The 27,251-nt window shown below is 36.8% G+C and overlaps 1 protein-coding gene across 7 annotated transcripts in view; it reads left to right on the top strand.

Moving 5' to 3' along the window:
* The window catches only part of PRKDC (protein kinase, DNA-activated, catalytic subunit), a 249,288-nt gene that overhangs the window by 38,994 nt on the left and 183,043 nt on the right, over positions 1 to 27,251 (top strand). For 6 of the 7 annotated variants that reach the window (XR_006607272.1, XM_045081811.1, XM_045081746.1 and 3 more), the window contains 7 exons: positions 7,027 to 7,133; positions 9,612 to 9,702; positions 10,692 to 10,855; positions 11,566 to 11,718; positions 17,722 to 17,829; positions 21,091 to 21,317; positions 26,513 to 26,635. Coding sequence is in view for 6 of the 7 variants with exons in the window: in XM_045081811.1 (XP_044937746.1) it covers positions 7,027 to 7,133; positions 9,612 to 9,702; positions 10,692 to 10,855; positions 11,566 to 11,718; positions 17,722 to 17,829; positions 21,091 to 21,317; positions 26,513 to 26,635 (973 nt within the window). In the remaining variant the exon portion in view is untranslated. The remainder of the gene's footprint in view (positions 1 to 7,026; positions 7,134 to 9,611; positions 9,703 to 10,691; positions 10,856 to 11,565; positions 11,719 to 17,721; positions 17,830 to 21,090; positions 21,318 to 26,512; positions 26,636 to 27,251) is intronic. The other variant, XM_045081785.1, reaches the window with a different exon arrangement.

Genomic DNA, 27,251 nt, shown 5'->3' with positions numbered 1-27,251 from the left:
AGTATATAGAAATGCAACTGATTTCTGTGCATTGATTTTTGTATCCTGCCATGTTGCTGGATTGCTGTATGAGTTCAAGCAATTTTGGAGTGAAATCTTTTGGTTTTTCCACATAAAGTTTCATGTTGCTAGTGAAGAGAGAGACACTGACTTCTTTGCCAATTTGGATGCCTTTTATTTCTTGTTGTTGGATTGCTGAGGTTAGGACTTCTAGTACTATGTTGAATAGCAGTGTTGAGAGTAGACATCCCTGCCATGTTCTGACCTTAAAGGAAAAGCTCTGAGTTTTTCCCCATTGAGAGTGATATTTACTCTGGACTTTGCATGGATGGCTTTTATGATATGGAGGTGTGTTCCTTTATCCGTATACTTCGAAGAGTTTTAATCAGGGAAGAATGCTCTATTTTGCTGAATGCTTTCTCTGCATCTTTTGAAGATTATATGGTCCTTGTCTTTTCTTTTATTAATGTGTTCTGTCATGTTGATTAATTTGTAAATGTTGAACCACTCTTGCATCCCAGGAATAAATCCCAGCTGGTCGTGATGAATAATCTTTTCAAGGTACCATTGGTACCTGTTGGCTAGGATCTTGGTGAGTATTTTGGCATCCATGTTCATCAGAGATATTGGTCTGTAATTCTCCTTTTTGATGAGGTCTTTGGTGCACGCTTTGGCAGCACATATACTAAAATTTGATGGGGTTTTTGTCTGGTTTTGGGATCAGGGTAATGCTGGAATCACAGAATGAGTTTGGAAGTTTCCTTCCATTACTTTTTTTGAAACAGCTTCAGAAGAGTACTTACTAGGTGGTCTTTAAATGTTTGAGAAAATTCCCCTGGGAAGCCATCTGGCACTGGACTTTGATTTGTTGGGAGGTTTTTGATTACTGTTTCAATTTCCTTACTGGCATTGGTCTGTTCAGATTGTCTATTTCTTCCTGTTACAGTCTTAGTAGTTTGTAAGTTTCCAGGAATGGATTCATTTTTTCCAGATTGCTGAATTGGTTTGCATATAGTTGCTGGTAATTTCTAACAGTTGCCTATGTTTCCTTGGTATTAGTTGACCTCTCCCCTTTCATTCATGATTTTATTAATTTGGTTCCTTTCTTTTGGGTAGTCTGGCCAGAATTAATCTTATTAATTCTTTCAAAGAACCAGCTTCTACATTCATTGATCAGTTTTACTATTCTTATGGTTTCTGTTTCATTGATTTCTGCTCTAATATTTATTATTTTTCTTTCCCTGCTTGGTGTAGGCTTTAATTGCTGTTCTTTTTCCAGGTCCTTTAAGTATAGGGTTAGCTTGTGTTTGGGAGATTTTTATAATTTTTGTAAGAAGCTTGGATGGCCATGTATTTCTGTCTTAGGACCATCTTTGCTGTATCCCATAGGTTTTAAACCAGTGTGTTTTCATTATTATTAGTTTCAGTGAATTATCTGAGTTCTTGTTTAATTTCCTGGTTTACCCATTCATTCTTTCAGCAGGGTGCTCTTTAACCTCCAAGTGTTTTGAGTTCCTTCTAAATTTCTTCTTGTGATTGATGTCCAGTTTCAAAGTATTGTGGTCTGAAAATATGTGTGGAATAATCTCAGTCTTTTGGTATTGGTTTAGTCCTGATTTGTGACCCAGTATGTGATCTATTCTGGAGAAAGTTCCATGGGCACTGAAGAAGAAGAGCATTCTGTTGATTTAGGATGGAATGTTCTATATGAATCTGAGAAGTCCATCTGGTCCAAAGTGTCATTCAAAGCCCTTGTTTCTTCGTTGTTCTTCTGTATAGATGATCTGTCCATTGAGTGAGTGGGGTATTGAAGTCCCCTATTCTTACTGTATTATTATCAATGTGTATGTTTATTTTGGTTATTAATTGGTTTATATAATTGGCTGCTCCCACACTGGGGGCATAGGTATTTATAATTGTTAGATCTTCTTGTTGGATAGGCCCTTTAAGTATGACTTAGTGTCCCTCTATATTTTTGGTTAAAAATCTAGTTTATTTAATACAAGGATTGCTATACCAGCTGTCTTTTGAAGTCCAGTAGTATGGCAAATGTTTCTCCAACCCCTCACTTTCAGTCTGGAGGTGACTTTAGGTCCCTTGTAGACAGCATATGGATGGTTCTTACTTTTTTATACAATCTGATACCCTGTGTCTTTTGTTTGGAGCATTTAGCCCATTTACATTCAGAATAACTATTGAAAGATATGAATTTAGTGACCTTGTGTTGCCTGCCTATTACAGAAAAAGTCCCTGTTTCTGTAGACTGTCTCTGTTACTTTCTGGTCTGTGTTACTCTTGGGCTCTCTCTTTGCTTACAGAATCCCCCTTAATAGTTCTTGTAGGCCTGCCTTGGTGGTCACACGTTCTCTCAGTTTCTGTCTGTCCTGGAAACTCTCTATCTCTCTTTCAGTTCTGAATGACAGCCTTGCTGGATAAAGTATTCTTGCCTGCATGTTCTTCTCATTTAGTACTCTGAATATATCTTTCCAGCCCCTTCTGACTTGCCAGGTTTCTGTGGATAAGTCTGATGTCACTCTAATGTTCCTCCCTCTAAACATAAGGAACCTCCTCTTCCTAGCTGTTCTCAGGGTAGCTTTTTTTTCCTCTGTGATTTGGAAGCTTAACTATTATATTTCGGGGTGTTGATCTGTTTTTATTGATTTGGGGAGTGGTCCTCTCTGCTTCTTGTACGTGAATGCTTGTTTCTTTTCCAGTTTTGGGACGTTCTCAGCCATGACTTGCTCAAATGTTCCTTCTAGCCCTCTCTTTCTCAGTGCCCTCTTGGTACCAATAATTCTGACATTGGTTTGTTTCAAGGCATCATTAAATTCTCAAAGGCCTTCTTTATGGGCTATTAATTGTCTTTCTCTCTTTTCCTCACCTTTCTTCCTTTGCATCAATCTGTGCTCTAGATCACTTATTCTCTCCTCTGATTCATTGACCCTAGCAATTAGAGCATCCAACTTAGACTCCATCTCATTCATAGCATTTTTAAGTTCAGCCTAATTAGATCTCATTTCCACCCTTAGAGATTCTGTATTGTTATTTATGTTTTTTTTTCAATCCTAGCTGTTAACTTTATTATTGCTATACTGAATTCCATCTCTGACATCTTACTTCTATTCATATTGATTAGCTCTGTGGCAGAGAGCAGTCTCTGGTTCTTTCCTTGTTGTGAATTCCTCCTTCTAGTCATTCTGTCCAGGATGAGTGAGTAAATGAATAGAGTCCAAAATATCAACCATGACCCAAGCAAAATGCACCCTAAGAAAAAAATCCAAAATTGTATGCCACGGCAGAAAAGAGAACAAAACCAAAATGAATCTAAATGATAAAAAAGGGTGGGGAAGGGCACCTGCATGGCTCAGATGGTTAAGCATCTGCCCTTGACTCAGGTTATGATCCCAGAGTCCTGGGATCCAGTCCCTCAGTTAGGAGCCTGAGTCTCCTTCTGCTTCGTTCTCTCTCTGTCTCTGTCTCTCATGAATAAATAAATAAAATTGCAAAATTAAAAAAAAATGGGGAAGAGAAACTCTAATCTCATAGGGTGGACAAAGCAGGTGCTTCACTTGTTCCTAATTGAAATTTGGTCTGTGGTTTCAAAGGCACTACATACATCCCAAAATTGCAAAGAAAGCAAAACTATATATATATACACATATAGATATATGTGTGTATACACACACACACACACACACACGTAAAATTGAATAGAGTAAAAGAAGGACTAGAATGAAGCATATATATATGTAGATGTGGCAAAATAAAAGTTAAAAAGTAACTTAAAAGTCTAAGTTAGCAAAATAAGAATTTAGTTGAAATAGCAAAATGCTTAAAAAAAAAAAAAGAAAGATAATTTTGACTGAAGGACAAACAAGTCGTGAAGAAACACCTGGAGCTCAATTTACTATTTTCTACTGGCACTAGAGTTTTACAGTCTTGTGGGATCCATAAGCTTGTCATTCACCTGTACTTCCAGTCTGTCTTCTTGGGGGAGGAGCCTGCTGCGCTCATTCTCAGGTTTCTTTGCCTGGCAGTGTTGGCCCATCCCTTATCAGGAGGATGGGCTCAATGTAAGCTGGTTGTCTTTGTGGCTTCTGTTCCCTGGCAGTTTTCCATGCCTCTTGAGAGGGCCAGAACAAAAATGGCCATACCTGGATCTCCAGCCCAGAGTCGCAAGATCGCAGTCCTCCCTCTTCAATAAACCCCCTAGGTCAAATCATTTCCACTTAAGTGGGCACCAAAGTCTGTAGACTCCCATAGTTCACCCCCACTGCAACTCTCCCAGGGAGCATTCCAAGGACCTGAGAGCCTCTGGGCTTCGTTTCTTTGCAACTGTGAGTGGTTGTGGGCTCGTGCGTACGCCCTGCTCTGCTGCTCTCAAGTCACTGTTGGGTGCCGCCTTATTGTCCTATCCAGGGCCACTGTTACCCTCCGAGCTATTGCCTAGTCATGGGCGCAGTCGTTTCATCCCTCTCGGGAATCATAAATGGCCTGCATTTTTTTTAGTCCCTTTCAGGTTCTCAGTCAAAGAGTTATCTCCCTGCTGGCCTTGCTTGCATTTTATGGCAACCAGAGATGAGAGTCTCTCCTGGGCTTGCTGACCATAACCAATTTCCCAGCTCAACTTCTTGGACTATCGGTTAAGGCATGCTGGTTCTTTCGGTGTCTTCTGGGATCCTGAGACTACAGTGACCCACCCAGAATTCTGTCCTTTTCATTCCCTGAGCCCCTTTTAGAAAGGGATGTCTCTCACTGGAGCAGATTTCTAAGGGTTCCAGTTTTGCACCCCAGTGTTGTATCATTTTCTAGTAGTCAGCTTATAGAGTCTCCCTCCCCCCTTCTGTTTATCTTCCAATATTTCCCTGCGGAATCCCTGTGGATTCACAACTCCGCACCTTAACCTAGCAAAAAGCAGTTGTTTTTCTGCTTGTAGAGTTCCAGATACATATATTTCCTTATATCTTAGGCTGAATTCGTGGGTGTTCAGAATGGGTTGATATATATCCAGCTAAATTTGGGGGACCAGATGAAATAAGGTCCTCTACTCTCCCGCCATCTTAAGAATACCCATTTTAAATTTAAACCAAAATTATTAAACTTGTCTCATTTATCAAAGTTGTGCCTTAATCATGTAATGTCATTAACTAAATATTTCTGAATTAGTTTTCCTAGGTTTTTTTCTTTTTTTAAGTATGGACATTTAAAACATTATGGTGAATGCTGAAAACATTATGGTGAATGCTGAAAATATTTACAGGAACATTCATTTTACATTTTACCTGTATAAGGCACAACAGGGCTCTTTGAAGAGACTTTATAATCTAATCTATTAATACCTTCCAAATACAGGAGAATATTATGCATTAGGGAGAAGTAAAGGCCTTTGTCAGTTCAGGCATATATTTACACCAGCAGATACAGAGCATATTGCTTCAGTTCTGCAATTTGAATCATAGCTCAAGAGGCACAAGAGTGAGACAAAACACTGACCAGTTCAGATATCAAAGAGCTGTTTTTCCCAGGGTATGAAATTCTAAACTAATTTGAGCTCAAAGAAAAAAAAGGAAAAAAAATTGAAACAAAGAAAAATCCAGATCCTCTCTTCATCTCTATCCCATCAGTGAGTAGATCTCTAATATCTACACACAAAAGGTCAAGTGGTAAGTGGACAAATTCTTAGTTATGTTATTGGGCATAAGCAAACTGAAAGCACAGCATTAGAGAGAGGAGAATGAGACAAACAGAAAGCAGGAGTAAGCTTCTATTATCATTTGGGATTCATTCTTGGAGCCAAGAAGAGACATGCTGGGATTAAACCATCCACGAGGTGTCTTCCAGCAAAGCAGCTTTACCTGGCTGTCATCCAATCTGCTGGGCATCTCCAGAACTAATGAAAAATATCTTTATAGCTTTAAAATTGTAACTCTGCACTGATATAATGTACACATGTGTCCAAGATTTTATTTAACTCAATAGTAATAAAGGAACTAGTAAAATGTTAAACTGGCTTCTATAACCTGAATCTAAATAATGAGAAAACATTAGATAAATCCAAATAGAGGTACAATATACAACATTCCTGGCATATAATTTTTTAAGTGTTCAAATCATGAAATTCAAGGGAAGACCGAAGAACTCTTTCAGTTTAAAGGATACTAATAAGACAGGGCAACTAAATATGACATGTGGCTCTGAACTAAAGACATTATTAGGATCAATGCCGGAACATGGGTGGAGCTGAGGATTGTGGGTTACGTCCCAAGACAAGTATTCAGATTTAGATAGTTGGGGCGTGGCTGTCACGCAGGAGAATGTCATTACAGGACTAAAATATTGAGGGGTGATGGGATATCAGGTTGGTTATTTACTCTTAAGTGGTTCAGGAAAGAAATTTTGTACCGTACTTTAAAATTTTTTTAAGTTTATTATTGCTCCTCATTGGCCCTTATTGAATTTCCACCATAATAGTTTTATTGTCCCCTGATTATCCTTCCTAGTATTTGTTAATGCTATGATGGTGGCAAAATAGTGATTTTTCAACTCTATCATTCCTGTATACTGGCATGCTACTGTAAGAAGTAACTTTTCTCACCTATTTTTATTAGTAGGGACTTGTGGATTCTTATTTTTCCAGTGAATCTAATCTTTTATTATTATTATTAATTTTGAAGCTCAGATTGTTCCAGATTTGGCTTCCATACAAAGAATGGGGGCTGGCTGCTTTTGTTTAAGCAGCTCCTTACTTCTAGAACCACAAAATGATTCAGGCTCCCCATATAAATACAGGTCTGCCCAATCTCTGGAGTTAGTCACTTCTCCAAGGAACCATGTTTCTTTTAGTAGACAAAGATATTTAAACCAGGACAACCACTATAATTTTTTTCTGTTGTAGAAACAATATTTTAACCATAATTAAAATTAGGATTTTAATGCATCTATTTAGCAGTATTCTGTATTCTCCATAGTATTCATCAAAAAAATGAGTGAATGCTGTTTACAACTAATTTTGTTTACTATTGATAGATGAGACCAAGAACAACTGGGAAGTATCAGCACTTTCTCGGGCTGCCCAGAAAGGATTTAATAAAGTTATAATAAAGCATCTGAAAAAGACAAAGAACATTTCATCAGTAAGAAATCCCTTGTATTTTCATTACCTTAATGCAGAGAATAGATTCTAATTCTTATGAAAAGTAAAAATGTTCATTTAAAATGTTAATTCTTATATGTAAATTATAGTATAGAAATAATTTCAGTATATTTTTAGCCATAAGAATAAGAAATACTCATTCATTGGTTTATTGTCTTGATCTTGTTTTCATATTTTCTTCACCTTCAGATGTGGTAATAAAAAGTAATGTGGATAATAAAAAGTAATATGCTTGATATTATGGATATATAAGAGTGATTCATTTACATATTAGATCTTAAATATATCATTTTATCCAGTTTAATTCATGTCAGCTTTTGTGGTTTTTTTGTGATGATTTCTTGAGATCAGGTTTTTTTGAGATGTGGCATATAATAGGAAAAAACGAATAAAGAGAGAAAACAGTATAGAGAAAATAAGTATTTTAGGTATGAAATGAAAATGAAAATTTGAAAAACTTTTAATGTCTTGACTGATAATGCAAGCTCTAGGGTAAATTCTTTCCACTGCATAATCTTTGATAGCTTTTGATTGAGAGACTGCATGGAACTGGGAATAGCTGTATAAAATATTTAAATTATTTTAACACATATAAATAAGGCAAGATAAAATTACGTGAGCATATCTCAAGTTTTGCAAATTAAATTTCTTTACAGATACACAATCCCTTATTCTGTAGGAGAGTGGTTCTTGAAGTGAGGACCTCAGTGGGTTCCAGGGTACAAGGCCAAAACTATTTTTACTCAGTGACATTTGCACTGTGGTGTAATGGATAGGTAACACTGTCGGTTCCTTAGCACTTCATTAAATCTTGACCCTTGAACTCATGCCTTTTTAATGTTCTGTGATGAAACAGGAAGTATGCATAAAGCAGTCAATGGAATAGTGCAGTGTGACAGTTGTCTTTAGGGAAAAGTACTTTTTTTTTTTTTTTTAAAGATTTTATTTATTTATTTGTCAGAGTGAGCACAGGCAGACAGAGTGGCAGGCAGAGGCAGATGGAGAAGCAGGCTCCCGCTGGGCAAGGAGCCAGATGTGGGACTCGATCCCAAGACACTGGGATCATGACCTGAGCTGAAGGCAGTGGCTTAACCAACTGAGCCACCCAGGGGTCCCAGGGAAAAGCGACTTTTTTGGTGCTTTGAGCTGTGAGCTCAAGTAGTCACTTACTTCATGAACACAGTTTTTACTTGAAAGAACAACTAACAAGACAAACTATGGCTATTCAGTATTTGGCAGAGATTTTTATCTAAAATAAATAGAGTGAGCCTGTCACTTCAGCGAAAACATTTGAGATTGTTTCCAATGATAAAATTCAAGCTTTTTAAACAAAAATTAAATTTTGGAAAACTTGAAACCATCACCATGAGCTTGACAGCTTCTCAGTACTTAAGATTTTTCTGAAGAGATTGGTGATATTAACAAATGTGATTTCTATTTTGCATATGTACTGAAATGTGTCAGCATTTGGAAGATTTGCATCACTGGAATAAACCAGTATTTTCAGATGACTCATATATTATGTTACCAAATCATGCATGGGTAAAAAAAATCTACTCAAAGTGTAACAAAGACCAGTGGATCTTAATGTAATAGACTATAAAAAAAATTCATTGTTAAGGTTTCAGACCTTACCACTCGTTAGTTTTAGAATAACCCCAGTTATTTAAGAAGACTATTAAAATATTCTCCCTCTCCCCTCTTCCATGTTTGGCCCTAACATCACCATATTTGTTTTCTAGTGAGCCAGACAGAAAAGAGATAGGCACAAATGTGAAACAGTGTCACTTTCCTGGGTTTTTTTGTTTTTTTTTAAAGATTTTATTTATTTATCAGAGAGAGAGGGGGGGGAGAGTGCGAGCACAGACAGAATGGCAGGCAGAGGCAGAGGGAGAAGCAGGCTCCCCGCCGAGCAAGGAGCCTGATGTGGGACTCGATTCCAGGACGCCGGGATCATGACCTGAGCCGAAGGCAGCTGCTTAACCAACTGAGCCACCCAGGCGTCCCTTTCCTGGGGGTTTTTAAATTTTATTTGAAAAATATAGGTACTTGTCCTAAAAATATGTCCTTTGTTAACAGTGTAATGGGTTTCATATTTTTAAATATAATAATAATAAACAATGTCAAGGTTTTAATCTCTAATATGACAAATACTAATAAATATGACCCCCTACAAATGAAAGTTCTTTGGGGATCCTCAGTATTTCTTAAGAGTGTAAACGGTCCTGCTGAAACTTTGAAACTGCTGGCTTTGTACATAGATATCTGACTGCAAAATAGGAAAATATGTGCTTCTTTCCATGAATTTGCAATAATATTAACAGTAGTATGTAGGATATAATGGGCCATTGAGAGACATTAATAACAGTGTCGTAAAATAGTTTATTTTTTCCTCTCATAATTCCCTTAATTTTTATCTCTGTTATCATCACATATATATCATTGTTCAAATTTGCAGAATGAAACACGATCCTTAGAAGAAATAAGGATTAGAGTAGTACAAATGCTTGGCTTTCTAGGAGGACAAATAAACAAAAATCTCCTAACAGGTAAACTTTGCTTTAAAATAAATTTGCCTCTGTTTGGGTATATTCTGGTATTTGCTCTTATATGTGATTTATATGTTTATATTTATATTTATATTTATATATTTTCAAATAAGATTACAAAGAATAGTATTCTGCCTAATGGAATGCTTTGACTATACCCATGCAGTCTGGATAATTCCCTACTAGTTGGGAAAATGTTCTAGCCTGATTTGTTAATAAGCACATTTTCTATTTTGAAACAGTATCTAAGTTGACACTTTTTAAAAGATTTTATTTATTTATTTGACAGACAGAGATCACAAGTAGGTAGAGAGGCAGGCAGAGAGAGAGAGGAGGAAGCAGGCTCCCCGCTGAGCAGAGAGCCCGATGTGGGGCTTAATTCTAGGACCCTAAGATCATGACCTGAGCTGAAGGCAGAGGCTTAACCCACTGAGCCACCCAGGCACCCCTAAGTTGACACTTCTTAAAAAATATTAGATGTGTCGGGAATTCAAAGTTCATCTTTTTTAAATATGATATTGTTATAGTATTTGGATATTTTTAGTGTTTTTGATTGGAATCAACATTTTAGATTAGTAAAAAATCATCTGTATTTTTAGTTTTTAAATTTCATATTAGATATACTCGTGACTTTTGGCTATTTAGGAAGTTAGAACCTATATAGGGAAAATATGTTTTCCAAAGGGGAGATTTTTAGTAAAAATACTGTTTATTTATCATGTTTCCACATAACACCTAAAATAATTCTTACTGAAAATGGAAATCAAGCATTCTAGACTGTTAAACGTGTTTAAAAATAATTTTACTTTAAATTGAAGTTAGAAATAGTTTGTCAGTGATTTCTAATGTTGTACTTACATGCCTGAGGTAAAAGGAAAAATAAATGACATACTTAAAACACTCTGCTTTTACTAATGAATTGTAGAGCAATTGGTATTAGAAAGATTTTGAATGAAAACATGCTCTTCCTGATTTTCTTTTTTTAACAGTTGCATCCTCAGATGAAATGATGAAGAAATGTGTGACATGGGACAGAGAAAAAAGACTCAGTTTTGCAGTACCATTTATAGAAATGAAGCCTGTCATTTATCTGGATGTGTTCTTGCCTCGGGTCACAGAACTAGCTCTTTCAGCTAGTAACAGACAAACTAAAGTACTTTTATTTTTCATTACATGTGATTTAGAATCTATGCTTATTAAGACCTGAATCTGTTAGGAAATAGATAATTTATTTTAGCAATCCAATATCATTAATTTTATATTTTCAATAATATGGTAATTAAATAATAATTCAGTTATTAGAAGTAGCAGTCACTGATAAAAAGGAAATATCTAATAGATAATAATGTGGCAAAACATTAATATATCATAAGACTGTTCATAATAGAAAATACAGTACAAAGGGCATTTAAAAGTGATTTCCAATCTGTGCATCATTATTTCCTTAACCTGGGAGAAACAAATAGTCACAAGTTTTTATGAAATTCATTTGTAAATTTCCAAGGTGCTTTAAAAATATATTTACTCAAAGTGATGGTTGAAAATGTGTTAACAAATGAGGCAAAGTTCTGTAGTTATGGCTGCAATGAAATATATTTCATTAAATGTACTACTATCAATTTGTCTAAATCTTTTAAGTTTCAATTTTTACCTCTTGGATACAGACTAAAGTGCACAGAGTGTTAATTTTACATAAGAAGTGCTACTTCCAGTTGATTAATATTTATATAAATTTATATAATTTGTATCTGTGAAAACTGAAAGTTTTTCTTTTTTAAAAGGCTAAATTGAGTAACATTTCAAAATATTCTTCCCTTGTAAACTTGGAAACTTAAACTCTGTTAAACTCCTGGCTTATTTTAGGTTGCGGCTTGTGAGCTTCTACACAGCATGGTTATGTTTATGTTGGGAAAAGCCACTCAGATGCCTGAAGGTGGTCAGGGTTTCCCACCCATGTACCAGCTCTACAAGCGAACTTTTCCTGTGCTACTTCGACTTGCATGTGATGTAGATCAGGTAAGTGAAAGATTTTGCTTCTGACACAGTTGCAAAACTTAAAAAAAAAAGTTGGGTCTAGTTCAGTGATCATCAGAGCTTGCTACAGGTTGGAATACTGTGGGGATCTTAAATACTGCTGCTTGGCTGGTACCCCTTCTGACTGATTTAATTCCTCAGGGATTTGACCTAGGGTTTGGGACTTTTAAAAGTTCTCCTGGCAATTTTTAATGTGCCACAGTTTGGGAATGAATCACTGATCTAGTTCACAGTTACTGATAGGATAGGCATCTTAAGCTGAATTGGCAGTCTCCCCTGATAGAAGGACTTGCAGGCTCAGGAAGTAAAGAAGAGATAAGTAACCATGTACAAGATTGGAAATGTTGACAAATGGGCTATTCCTGATGAATTTGTGGCAAATTCTTCATTGCTTCAATGAAGCAGAAAAAAGTAGAATTCTCAGTTTATTTGATGTAGCTAGGTTATCTCTGCTATTAGGGTGCACACACAAAAAAAGAAACACATAAAAGGAAATGAAAAATTCATTTGAAAATAGAGATGGAAAATAAAATCCAGCAAAATACTAAGATGTGCTGTGATTAAATAGGATTTTTATTTAAAACTGGAAATTTACCACAGAATAAGATTTCAGAAGCAGTGATTCTCTCCATAGAAGCCTAAGAGGTATTTGTCCTATTTAACTAGGTATAGTTTAATGTTATCTTTAATATGTTAGAGAATGTCTCCTGAATGCTAGAGCCAAATCATCATCAGGCATGAAACACTAATGCTGCCTTGTGCCTGGGCCAGGACAGAAGCCCAAGGTGAAAAGTGAGTTGGCCTATTGAGGGGCTCCTCCAGTAACTAACCAGAGCAGTTACAGTATGGAGTGGTTGCTTAGTATTACTTTGTGTGTACTGAGTTAATTATTTTTTTAAAAGATTTTATTTGTTTGTTTGACAGAGAAAAAGAGACCACAAGTAGGCAGAGAGGCATGCAGAGGGTTGGGGAAGCAGGCTCCCTGCTGAGCAGAGAGCCCGATACAGGGCTCAATCCCAGGACCCTGGGACCATGACCTGAGCCAAAGGTAGAGGCTTAACCCACTGAGACACCCAGGCACCCCTATTTAATTAATTATTTGGAGTGGTTAGTATTTGGACCTCTCACAGGGCTGTGAGTTCCCTGCAGACAAGGACAATAGAAAGGAAGGAAAAGAGATTATTATTTTAAGTATAATTTTTTAATTAAACCTGGAAAGCCCAAAACTACCAACCACTAAACTTGGGAAATTAAGAAAGAAGAAATCTGATGAATTACAAAATTTTCATATATGAGTATTCTCATAAATACAAGAATACGTACGTAAATATTTTTTTCTTTCTTTTAGAGAGTGGGGAGGGATAGAAGGAGAGGAAAAGAGAGAATCTTAAGCAGGGTCCATCCCCTGCAAGGAGCCTGATGCTGGGCTTCAGTAATAACACTGAGACCAGGACCAGAGCCTAATTCAAGAGTCAGACACTCAACTAACCAAGCCACCCAGGCATCCCAGCATTCTCCTATATCTTTAATATTAGTATTGACCAATTGGAAAATATGTCTACAGCATCTCATTCATAGCAGCATCAAATACATATACAAAATGTCTATAGATAAATTTCAATATACCAGGCAGTGTATATTTTATGAATATAAAATGAGCATGCTTTGTACTTGAGATAGAAGAATCAATATTGAAAAAAATGTCAGCTTTTCCCTAATCATTCAGTAAGTTTGGTATCATTCCAGCAGAAAGCCCAGAACTAATTCATTTTAACCCAAAAAGTAATCTGAAAGAATAATTGCTTGAGCCTAACCAAGAAACTTTGAAAAGATAGAGTACTAAAGGAAGCCTTTCCTTAGCAGATGTTAAAATGAAGCCATGTTAATTATAACAGGTTGAACTAGGTACAGATAGATCAGTAGGATGATCTCAGAGCTGCCAAGTGGTACCATGTGTATACATAAAAATTGTATATATGGTAGAAGAGGCTTTCTTTTATTTTCTTTTTTTTTTAAGATTTTTGTTTATTTATTTTGACAGAGAAAGATCACAAATAGGCAGGCGGGGGGTGGGGGAAGCAGGCCCTGCTGAGCAGAGAGTGGGCTCAATCCTAGAACCCTGAGATATGACCTGAGCCCAAGGCAGAGGCTTAACCCTCTGAACCAACCACACACCCCTGGAAGAGGCTTTCTAAGTTAGAAATGGATCATTTAGTAAATCATACTAGGCCAGTTGGCCAACATGAGAAATTAGAGAAGGAAAAACAAACTATAACTATATTACAGAAAAATGTAATGAGTTAGAGTATGTCTGTCTGTGTGTATCTTTGAATTGGAATGGTCTTTTTCATTGATACAATATTTTACTTAACATACAAACACATGAAGCCAAGTGAATCTCCATCTCCTCACCCCTTTCCCAGTCTTATTCCCCTGGAAAAGCCACTTTCTCCTCTGCTGAAAGGTTGGTGAATGCCAGATCTTTGTAAAAATGTGTTTTTCGAAATGTGCATATGTTTTATTTATTAAAAGGATCATAGCATTCAAAAATTTTTACGTACAAAATGTGATTTCTGCTACTTAGATGGATTTTGTTATCATTACATAATAGACATCCTTCCATGTCTTTCCTAAAGTCTGCCTAGAAAGGGAGATTTTCCTCCAAAATATAGAAGGCAGACATTTAGAAGGAGACATACCAGTGTCTTGACAGTTTTGATTTTATAAGTATTTAAAATACTAAATGGCACAAAACCTACAATTTTTATATATACAATTTTATATATTATATATATGTATATATAATATATAAAATGTAGGGAAATTTTTTGTAACATTCCACTGAAGATAAAAAGAACTTTTTATTTATTTATTTGTTTGTTTGTTTGTTTATTTAACAGAGATCGCAAGTAGGCAGAGAGAGAGAAAGGGAAGCAGGCTTCCTGCTGAGCAAAGAGCCCGATGCTGGGCTTCATCCCAGGACCCTGGGATCACGACCTGAGCTGAAGGCAGAGACTTAATCCACTGAGCCATCCAGGCACCCCAATAAAAGAACGTTTAACAGGCAAGTGGATAAAGAAAACAAATAGTTGGGGTGCCTTGGTGGTTCAGTGGGTTAAAGCCTCTGCCTTCGGCTCAGGTCATGGTCCCAGGGTCCTGGGATCAAGCCCCACATCGGGCTCTCTGCTCTGCAGGGAACCTGCCTCCTCCTCTCTCTCTCTCTCTCTCTCTGCCTACCTGTGATCTCTATCAAACAAATAAATAAAAAAATCTAAAAATAAAAAAAAGCAAATAGTTTATAAATGAAGAGATATATATGGCCAATGAAAGATATTTTTAAATATTTAATCTTTTTAGTAAACAAGGAAATTCAGATGAAAATGATATTATTTACACTTTATTGTTAAATATTTTATCTTATTTTATTACAGTTTTTTAAAAGATTTTATATATTTACTTGACAGAGAGAGAGCACAAGCAGGGGGAGCAGCAGAGGGAGAGGGAGAAGCAGCCTCTCCGCTGACCAGGGAGCCTGATGTGGGGCTGGATCCCAGGACCCTGGGATCATGACCTAAGGCGAAGGCAGATGCTTAACTGGCTGAGCCACATGGGCACACCTGTTGTCAACAATTTTTAAAAAATTGATAGTGTTTAGTGTTGCCAAGCATGTAGGGAAAGGACCTTGGGAGTTGTGTTGGTGGGAATATGAATGGGCACAGGCTCTTTGTGAGCAGGACAAAAGGCTGGGTCACCTGCAGCTCTGGTCCAGTACTTTCATTTCCAGAGATGTGCTCAGAGCAGTGTATGTGACTTTTCAGTAATTTATCCCTGATAGTCAAAAATTCCTTTTTTTTTTTTACTTTTATTTTATTTTTTCAGTGATCCAAGATTCATTGTTTATGTACCACACCCAGTACTCCATGCAATACATGCCCTCCTTAATACCCACCACCAAGCTCACTCATCCCCCTACTCACCTCCCCTCCCCTCTAAAACCCTGAATTTGTTTCTCAGAGTCCACAGTCTCTCATGTTTCCTCTCCCTCTCCGATTTCCCCTAATTCACTATCCTTTCCTTCTCCTAATGACCTCCATGTTATTCCTTATGTTCAACAAGTAAGTGAAATCGTATGATAATTGACTTCCTCTCCTTGACTTCTTTCACCTAGCATTATACTCTGGTTTCTCTTCAGATCGCATTAATCTTTCACCTTTTACCTGCATTCCTAATAATAGGATTGGGGCAACTGGATCATGGTATATCTATATATGAGATATACCAGGCAGTTAATAAAATATTGATACAGCTTATGTATTTATATGAAAATATTCAAAAGTAGGAGGAAAAGTGTTTACGAAAATGTGTATTTATTTTTACACATGCGTATATGTATATTTAAATGTGTGTAAATAAAACATTTTGAAAGTTACAGTGATTTTGAATGTTCACAATGGTTACCTTTGGGATGTAGGACTGCAGATGGATAGTTTTTTACATTTTCTATAATTTCTGTAAGGTGTGTATATATATATGTATACATTTGTGTGTATGCTTGTGTGTTATATGTATATAATTTACGTACAGTGGATAAGAGAGTATAATTCTTTTGGGAAAAAAAAGTGATGCTTTAAGACCAGGTTAGACTTCCACACTGAAAGGTAAGAATTTTTACTTTGATTAATCTTAAGGTTAGAAAGATACACTCTTTTCAGGGAAAATATCCAAGGGCAAGAGGACTGTGTTGTTTAGTCTGAGTCATTTTACATGGTTTTGACATGATGTACATACCAAAGTGCTTCATTCTTGAGCTCGGTATCAGTGGGGAGATAAAACTCCCCTGGATTTCTTGGTGTTACTATAGGAGCCTTAGCCTTGTGAGACACAGAAATGTTTAAGATACAAAGTTTGCCTTCATTTCTGTCATAAACATTTTACCTTTCATATAAAATGAGGAATAGATGTATAATCAATTTTTTTAGGTAATTGCTGTGATCCAAAAGGATAAGACTTCTTTTATCTCCCCATGAGATCGCATGGTCACACCAGACTAGGCCAGTAGGTTGAGTTCCCAAGGTTCCAGGAATATAAGTACTATCTCCCTGGGTATTTCCTTTCATAGGAGAGGAGTCCAGGCCTGGCAGACATCTAGAATTGTAAAAGCCAGAGACCCACAAGGCTTTCTGCTCCTGGTGAAACTTTATTTACATTCTAGAAGGTTGGAGTGAGAACCCAAGATCTTTTCCATCCTAGCTCCAAGTAGTAAAGATTTTACTCCCCCCCCCCCTTTTTTTTTTGGCAGCATGAGAGAGTTGTCTTTGTTCTGTGTCTCTTCTTCTGTGATATGGGTTTTAAAGTTTGTGTACATGGGGTGTTGATCTGGCTTTGGTTTTGTCATCAAATGGGTGTGAATCATGCTATAGGGAACCACATGGTCATTATATGCCTTTATCTTTTTTATTTTTTGAGAGAGGGAGAGAGAACAGGGTAGGGGGAATGGCGCAGAAGGAGAGTGAGAGAGAGAATCTCAAGCAGGCTTCATGCTAGGCATGACTCAGGGCTCAGTCTCGCGAACCTGAGATCATGACCTCAGCTGATACCAAGAGTCAGATGCTTAATGGATTGAGCCACCCAGGCACCCTGGTCACTGTTTGCTTTTTAGCTGAATAATGATAATGTCTCTGATCCTGAATACCTCATATGCATGTTTAGTATCAAATTAATGAAACAAATAATTTTAAAAAAAACAATATCTGCTTCCATGTTAGAAGAACAATAAGTTTTCAATATGTGTATTTTTCTCTGCTGGACTCTTAGGAGGAAGAGCTAGAAAGAACATGTTCATCATTGAATTTTAACTAGGAAAGGAAACTAATGAAACCATTGTAGTATTATCACTTAATTTTTCCTGTTATTTAAACAGAACTCTTTCCAATATTAGGTTACTTTAACATAAAGAAAATAAACTCTAATGGTATTGTTCTTCAGGTGACAAGGCAACTATACGAGCCCCTAGTTATGCAGCTGATTCACTGGTTCACAAGCAATAAGAAATTTGAAAGTCAGGATACTGTCGCCTTACTAGAAACGATATTGGTGAGTAATGGTTGATTCTTTTCTTATTATTCGCATCAGCTAGTTATGTTTGATTTATATTTAGAACTTTAAAAAGCATTACCTGTCAAGATATCTTTTGTTTTAGAGAATTTGTGAAATGACATTTTAACTGACAGGATGCCATAGTTATTTATTGAAGTGCTGCTTTTAAATATCTGCAAGCAGTGTGCACATTTTTTTAAAAAATTTATTTATTTGAGAGAGGGAGAGCACAAATGGGGGAAGGGGCAGAGGAGAGAATCCTCAAGCAGACTCCTTGCTGAGTGCAAAGCCTGACATGGGGCTCAATCCCAGGACCCATGAGATCATGACCTGAGCCAAAACCAAGAGTTAGATGCTCAGCCAACTAAGCCACCCAGGTGCCCCTGCACAGTTTTGTTGTCGTTATTGTTATTTTGTCCTCTTTTTTGGGAAAGTGGTTATAAATTGACAAAATTTATCTACATGAAGGCTGTGTGTGTGTGTGTGTGTGTGTGTAGAGTAGGAGTGAATAAGAATGTGCTTGGACTTTGCTTCAGTTACAGTATCCTCTTTAAAAAAAATAACCCATAGTAGAGTAATTAAGAGTAAAAAGAATTTTTTGAGCTTATTCAATTTTCTCTTGCATTCAGATTTGACAACTAAAGAGCCCTAGAAAGAGTATCTATGTCTGAACTAGAGGGTATTGTGCTGAGCAAAATATGTCAATCAGAGGAAGACAATTATCATATGATCTCTCTGATAATGAGGAATTTGAGAGGCCAGGTGGAGGCGTTCTGGGGGGAAGGGAGGGAGAAATGAAACAAGGTGGGTGGGACTAGGGAGGGAGACAAGCCAGAAGAGACTCTTAGTCTCAGGAAACATACTGAGGATTGCTGGATAGGGGGCTGGAATAGGGTGGCTGGATTACAGACATTGGGGAGGGTTTGTGCTACGGTGAGTGCTGTGAATTGTGTAAGACTGAGGATTCACAGACCGGGGCAAATAATACATTATATGTTTAAAAAAAAAAAAGTATTCATTTCTGTAGAACTACCCTGGGACTATAGAGTTAGAATCCTGAGACTGTAGATGTAGAATCATTAAGATTTGATCACTCATTCATTGAGGACAGAAGCAGGGAAGTCACCTAAAGCCTTAGTGTCTTTTGACACTGATTTTATTGTAATTGTCTGAGTTTTTGCAAATGAGTTTACGTTTGATTCCTTTAAATGTCATCTTTGATTTTACCTGTTTTTTTCCTGTAATTTGGTTTTGTCATATATTGACTTTGAAATCAGAAGCTCCAGTTAAATGCATAGCAACTTTGTCCAAAAAGACATCTTTTAATTCCATGTTATTGTAAACTGATTCCAATTTGAATGTGTGTGTCACTTTCTGTGAACTCTGAGAGGAGCCAGAGGAAATAGGAAATTTGACACTGGGCATCTGTACAGAGGAAATAAAGGCAGAAGGTGTTTGGTGTGTTTGTGAGGATTTCACCTGTTGTGTTTTGCTTGCATGGGAGCTTATTGAGAGGCGGGCTGGGGAGACATGCCAGGCAGAGCAGCAGAACATTGCATGTAGGACAACTACAATGCTGCAGGTTGTCCAAGACAGTCCTAATTATACTGGTTGTGTGTGTAATGATAATAGCACACTTTTCACTCTCAGAGTTACACTAGTTGGATGCCATGTTGTGGGCAGTGGGAGTTACTGAACATTTTAAATTAGGATGGTGACATGGTATCTATGGTTTAATTCCCTGCAGTGTTTACCAATAAGTCCTGCCTGTAATACATTTAATTAAATTTAACTTATGGTTTATTTGCCTTCAGATGGATTTATTCTAATGTTTCTATTTTAGCTGTTTTTGTTCCCTCTTGATCCTTGGAGGGAGCTTAAGGAAGGGTTTCAGAAAGAAATCAGATAAGATCATGATAATGTAAAGTGAGATAGCTGAGGAAAGGAACGGTAAAGGAGGAAATAGGAAGTTGGTATAGTGCTGGAGTGAAAGCATGTCTGTTACGTTTCTCAGTAGGAATTGCTAATCCCCTAATGTCAGCACATGCATTATTTACCATTGTTCTGAGAAGCAATAAATATTACCTCTTTACATTTCTACAGTTAATTGCTTCTTGAATTCTAATTAGCACTATAATCAAAGATTTTGCATGTAGTGAATAACTGGGGATGTTAGGTAGAAGAACTCCCTTATTTCAGTGTTCAGTATAGTTTTTCAAGTTAAAACTTTCCTATACAGATCTAAGAGGGAATTATGCCTAGAAAGAAAAAAAAGACATTCAAATTTCCTTGTTTGAATGTTTTTTTCAGGTATTTAAAGATGGCGCCTTTAGGAGACAGCTTTTATAGAAACTGATATTTTCAGAACCACATTTCCATATGATTTTACTTTATATAGCATTACAGTTTTCTTGGAACCTAGAAGGATCTTTTTTCTTTAACTTCAACTGAGCATCCCAAATTCTCTTATGAGGTAAAATCATCAACAGAAACTTTTAGGAGGGGCGCCTGTGTGGCTCAGTGGGTTAAGCCTCTGCTTTTGGCTCAGGTCATGATCTCAGGGTCCTGGGATCAAGCCCTGCATCAGACTCTCTGCTCAGCAGGGAGCCTGTTTCCCCCTCCCCCTCTGCCGGCCTCTTACCTGCTTGTGATCTCTAGCTCTCTCTGTCAAATAGATAAATAAAATCTTAAAAAAAAAAAAGAAAGAAAGAAAGAAACTTTTAGGATGTAGCCATTGCATTTCTTCAGGGAAAGGAGAGACTATTTTGTTGCTACATAATTAAAATATTCTCTCTTTTTTGCATGGGTTTTTCAGTTTCTTATTTTTTTGTTTTGTTTTGTTTTAAAGATATTTATTTATTTATGTGTTTATTTATTTGACAGAGAGGGAGAGAGGGAGCAAGCACAAATAGGAGGAGTGGCAGGCAGGGGAGAAGCAAGCTCCCCACTGAGCAAGGAACCCAATGTGGGGCTTGATTCCAGGACCCTGGGATCATAACCCAAGCTGAAAGCAGCTGCTCAACCTACTGAGCCACCTAGGTGCCCTGTTTCCTAGTTTTCTTTTTTTCTTTTTTTTTTTTAGTTTTTTCATTATGTCAAAAGGGCATAGTTATTAGAGTTTAGATTCTAAACAATCTGATTGGTTTTACTAGTACTTTTTTTTTATTGAATAATGCTCTAAATTAATTTTCACAATATGCTATAGTTATACTCAGAGAAGACCAGGGTACTCAGTTGTCATCTTATGTTTCATTTTAGGATGGAATTGTAGACCCTGTTGACAGTACTTTAAGAGATTTTTGTGGTCGGTGTATTCGCGAATTCCTCAAGTGGTCCATTAAGCAGACAACACCACAGCAGCAGGAAAAAAGTCCAGTAAATACCAAATCGCTTTTCAAACGACTGTACAGCTTTGCACTTCACCCCAATGCTTTCAAGAGGCTAGGGGCATCACTTGCCTTTAATAATATCTATAGAGATTTCAGGTAAGTAAGCCATATGACAGGAAAGAATATAAAATAAGTTATTGAAATTTTTAGTAGTAATTGTGAAAAGTGACTGCTCTTTATGTATCTGTATTCCTATATCAGGTATATAATTAACTATTATGTGTCAGATGCTGTTCTGGGGATTAAAAAATGAGTTAACATGCAGTTCACATTCAGGAAGCTCAGAAACTACTGAGAAATGCATACAAACTAATACCATAGCAGTCTTAAAAATGCAACAGAAGACATAATTTTGGATTACAGAGGAGGTGGATCTAATCCATCTTGAGTAGGTTAAAGAAATCTTCCTGTAGCATTTATTCTTAGATGAAGCTTAAAAGATTAATCAGCCAAAGTATTTCAGATCAAAGGGTTAAGGTACTAATAAAAAATAGGATGTTATATAAGGAGATGAAGACATTTTTCTTGACTGTGGAGTTGGAAGTTTGGAAGGGAGCATAGTGAGACTGGACAGGAGCCTTTGTAGAGGTTACTTCTAGTGATAACAAGTCCCTGGAGTTTTGGGAGAAGAAAGCTGCATGCTTAAATTTCCTCCTAAAATCCATCTGCCTATAGCTGTATGGAGAATAGATCTGAGTGATAGAAGACAGGTTGAGGAAATCAGTGAAGGAGCTGTTTCAGAAGTAAAAAAAAAAAAATCATTAGTCCCTAACCTAAGGTTGTAGTAGTGTTCATTCATTTATTGTTACTTATTAAGAATACTATGTGATAGGCTCTGTGCCAAATCCTGGTGATAAAAAGATATAGCCATTCATGAAGGTTGCATATTTAAAAAGATAATAATTAATTACATAGGTAATTGTAAAACTTATTACTGAAATCAGTTTTTTTAAGTATTAGTAGATGATTACAAGTAATTTTATAATGAAGAACCTGACTTTGTTTGGTCCAGATAGTTTTTCTCTGGAAATGGCTGTTACGATAAAGTTGAGGAAAGCAATTATAAAAATAAGATAGGTGATAGAGAAAAAGAGAGAGGTGATGGATGGATGGATAGGAAACTGTGTATTTGTGTGTGTATACATGTGCACATTTATGTGAAAGTTGACTAGAGTTTGAAACTAGTATGTTTTTTTAAGCTTTTTAAACTGTGAAACAATGTACAGAGGAGTGTTTAAAACATATGTATGAATCTGTCATTATTTCAGATGACACAGTATTATATGTACAAAACCCTAGAGACTTCACCAAAAAACTATTAGAACTAGTTCAATAAAGTTGTAGGACACAAAATCAATATAAACAAATCTATTGTATTTCTATACTTCTAACCAATTATCAGGACATTAAATTAAAAAAACAATCCCATTTATAATTGCATCAAAAAGAAAAAAATACCTAGGAATAAATTTAACCAGGGAGGTGAAAAATCCATACATTAAAAACCACAAGACATTGTTGAAAGCAACTGAAGAAGACACAAATCAGTGGAAAGATATACCATGCTCATGGATTGGAAGGATTTATATTGTTAAAATGCCAATCCTCCCCAAAGCCATGAACACATTCAGTGCAATTCCTATCAAAATTTTAATGACATTTTTCACAGAAACCAAACAATCCTAAAATTTGTGAAACTAAAAATACATCAAAAAGCCAAAGCAATCTTGAGAATGAAGAACAAAGTTGGAGTCATCATGCTCCCCAGTTTTAAACTATACTACGAATGCTGTAGTAATCAAAACAGCATGGTATTGGCATAAAACAGGTCAGTGGAACAAAATAGAGAGCCTAGAAATAAACCTCTGCAAACATGGCCAATTAATTTTTGACCCTGGGGCCAAGAATAAACAGTAGGAAAAGGACAATCTCTTTACTACCTGTTGATGTTAGAAAAACTGGACAGCCACATGCAAAAGAATGAAACTAGACTAGTATCTTGTACCATACACAAATTAACTCAAAATGAATTAAAGATTTGAATATAAGACCCGAAACTATAAAATTCCTGGAAGAAAACATAGGTGGTAAGGTGTTTGACATCAGTTTTGGCAATGATGTTTTGGTTCTAACTCCAAAAGCAAAGGCAGCAAAAGCAAAAATAAGTTATCTGGGACTGTGTCAACTAAAGGCTCCTGCATGGCATAGGAAACCATCAATAAAATGAAAAGGTGACAAAAGATGATCAGTATCACTAGTCATCAGGGAAATGCAAATCAAAACCACAGTGAGATATAACCTCATGCCTGTTAGAATGGCTACTATGAAAAAGATAAGAAATATTGAATGTTGGCAGGGATGTAGAAAAAGGGGAATCCTTGTGTACTGCTGATAGGAATGTACTGCTGATAAATTGCCACAGCTAGTATGGAAAATATGGAGGTTTCTCACTAATTTAAAATAAAAGTACCATATGATCAAGCAATTCCACTTTTAGGTATTTATCCAAAAGAAGTGAAACATTCAGAAAGATACATGTACCCCTATGATTATTGCAGCATTATTTAAAATCGCCAAGATATGGAAAGTGTACATCAGTGGATGAATGGATAAAGGAAATGTGGTATATGTATACAATGCAGTATTACTCAGCCATAAAAAAAAGAATGAAATCATGCCATTATGAAAAAAATAGATGGACCTTGACGGCATTGTGTTAGGTAAAATAAGTCAAAGAAAGACAAATACCTATGGTCTTATTTGTGAAATCTTAAAAAAATAAATAAATAAAAAGGTAAATTCATAGATAGAATAGATTGGTGGTTGCCAGAGGCTGGGAAGAGGGATAGGCAAAATGGGTCAAAAGGTACAAATTTCCAGTTATGAAATAAATAATTGTAGGGTTGTACAGACATGCCTCATTTTATTGTGCTTTTTTTTTTTAAGATTGGGTTGGGGGCAGAGGGAGAAGCAGACTTCCCACTGAGCAAGGAGCCTGATGTGGGACTTGATCGAAGGCCTCGATCCCAGGATTCTGGGATCATGACTTGAGCTGAAGGCAGATGCTTAACTGACTGAGCCACCCAGGCGCCCCTTAATTGTGCCTGTCTTTATTGCTCTTCACCGATACTGCATTTTTTACTTACTGACTTTGAGTAGGTCTGTTGGCACTACTTTTGAAACATTTACTCACTTTGTATCTCTAAGTCATGTTTTGATAATTCTTACATTATTTCAAACTTTTTCATTATTCCTGTATCTGGCATAGTGATCTCTGATGGTGATCTTTTTTTTTTTAAGATTTTATTTATTTGACAGAGAGACACAGTGAGAGAGGGATCACAAGCAGCAGGAGTGGGAGAGGGAGAGGTAGGCTTCCTGCTGAGTAGGGAGCCCAATGCATGGCTCAGTTCCAGAACCCTGGAATCATGACCTGAGCCGAAGGTAGATGCTTAACAGCTGAGCCACCCAGGACCCCCTCTGATGCTGATCTTTGATGTTAACTATTGTAATTGTTTTGGGGTGCCATGATCCGCTCCCATATAAGACAGTGAACTTAATTGATAAATGTTGTTTGTGTTTGAGTGTCCACCGACTGGCTCTTCACCTGTCTCCCTCTCCTCCGGCTCCTGAGACACACCAATGTTGAAATTAGGCCAACTAATAACCCTACAATGGCCTCTAAGTGTTACAGTGAAAGGAAGAGTTACACATCTCTCAGTTTAAATCAAAAGCTAGAAATGATTAAGTTAGTGCAGAAGGCATATCAAAGGCCAAGATAGGACAAAAGCTAGGCCTCTTAAGTAAGACAAGTAGTGAATGCCAAGGAGAAGTTCTTGAAGGAAATTAAATCTGACACTCCAGTGAACACATGGATGAAAAGGAAGTGAGACAGACTCATTGCTGATATGAAGAAAATTGTAGTGGTCTGGATAAAAGATCAGACCACCCATAAAACTCCCTTAAGCCAAAGCCTAATCCAGAGCAAGGCCCTAACTCTCTTCCCCTTTAGGCAGTGAGAGAGGTAAGGAAGGTGCAGAAGAAAGTCCCAGGCTAGCAGAGGATCCATGAGGTTTAAGGAAAGAAACCGTCTTCATAACATTAAAGTACAAGATAAAGCAGCAAGTGCTGATGTAGAAGCTGTAACAAGTTATCTAGAAGATCTAGCTAAGATAATTAATGAAGGTGCCTACACTAAGCAACAGATTTTCAGTGTAGGTGACACAGCCTTCTACTGGAAGAATAATCCATCTAGTGCTTTCATAGCTAGAGAGAAGTCAGTGCCTTGCTTCAGAGATTCAAAGGACAGTCTGACTCTCCTGTTAGAGGCTAATGTAGCTGGTGACTAAGTTAGAGCCAGTGCTGATTTACCATTCTGAAAATCCTACAGCCCTTCAGAATTGTGCTGAATTTACTCTGCCTGTACTCTAAATGGAACAGCAAAGCCTGGATGATAGCACATCTGTTTACAACCTAGTTTATTGAATATTTTAAGCCCACTGTTGAGAACTACTGCTTAGAAACCAAGATTCCTTTCAAAATATTACTGCTTGGTGACAATGCATCTGGTCACCCAAAAGCTCTGATGGAGAGATTCCATAAGATGATTTGTTTTCATGCCTCCTAACACAATATCCATTCTGCAGTTAATGGGTCAAAGAGTAATTTTGACTTTCGGGTCTCCTTATTTAAGTCATACATTTCATAAGGCTATAAATAGAGAGTGATTCCTCTGATGAATCTAGGCAAAGTAAATTGAAAACCTGGAAAGGATTCACCATTCTAAACACCATTAAGAAAGTTCATGATTCATGGGAGGAGGTCAAAACATCAACATTTACAGCGGTTTGGAAGAAGTTGATTCTAACCTCATGGATGACTTTTGAGGGGTTTCAGACTTCGGTGGAGGGAGTAACTGTAGATGTGGTGAAAAGAGCAAGAGAGCCAGAATCAGAAGTGAAGCCTGAAGGCGTGACTGAATTAATGCAATCTCATGACAAAACTTCAGTGGATGAGTTGCTTCTTGTAGATGAGCAAAGAAAGTGGTTTCTTGAGATGGAGTCTACTTATGGTGAAGATTCTGTGATGTTGAAACGACAATAAAGGATTTAGAATACTGTATAAACTTAGTTGGTAAAATAGTGGTGGGGTTTGAGAGGATTGATTTCAGTTTTGAAAGAGATTCTGTTGTGGGTGAAATGCTACCAAATAGCATCACATGCTATGGAGAAATAGGATCTGAAAGGAAGAGTTGATCTATGCAGCAAACTTCTCCGTTGTCTTATTTGAAGAAATTGTCACAGCCACCCAGCCTTGAGAAGCCACCAACCTAATCATTCAATACCAGCCAGCAATATCAAAGCAAAACGCTCTACCAGCAAAATGATTATGACTTGCTGCAAGCTCAGAAGATGGTTAGTATTTTTTAGCAGTGAAGTATTTTTAATTAAGGTATATACATTTTGTAGACATAATACTGTTGTGCACTTAATATACAGTGTAATGTAAACATAACTTTTATATGCCCTGGGGAACCAAAAAATTCACTTCACTCCCCTTGTTGAGGTAATTGCTTTATTTTGGTCACCTGGAACCAAACTTGATATATCTCTGAGGTGTGCCTATAAGGTACACATGTACCTATAAGGTACGCCTATAAGTATGGTGACCATAGTTAATAATACTCTATTACGTATTTAAAAGTTGCTAGGACAGTTGATTTTAAATGTTCATATCACAAGGAAAAAAATTTTGTAACTGTATTGTACTCAACGTTAATTAGACTTACTGTGGTGATCAGATTATAATGTATACAAATACAGAGTTGTTATGTGTACTCCTGGAATTAATATAATATATGTCAAGTATGCCTCAGGTTTAAAAAAAAAAAACACTGTGCAGTTTATTTAATAGTAAAAAAAGTTTTCGTATACTCACTACCTATGTTAAATAATGGAGTATTTTCAGTATTTCAGACCTTCCTCTTCTCTGAACTAATCATTTTTCCTTTATGTTACTTATTCCTTTGTT

The sequence above is a fragment of the Mustela putorius genome, unplaced genomic scaffold, assembly GCF_011764305.1.
Source record: "Mustela putorius furo isolate JIRA1106 unplaced genomic scaffold, ASM1176430v1.1 tig00000056_pilon_pilon_pilon, whole genome shotgun sequence".
In the NCBI taxonomy this organism is placed as follows: domain Eukaryota; kingdom Metazoa; phylum Chordata; class Mammalia; order Carnivora; family Mustelidae; genus Mustela; species Mustela putorius.
This window is presented reverse-complemented; position numbering and strand designations above follow the sequence as displayed.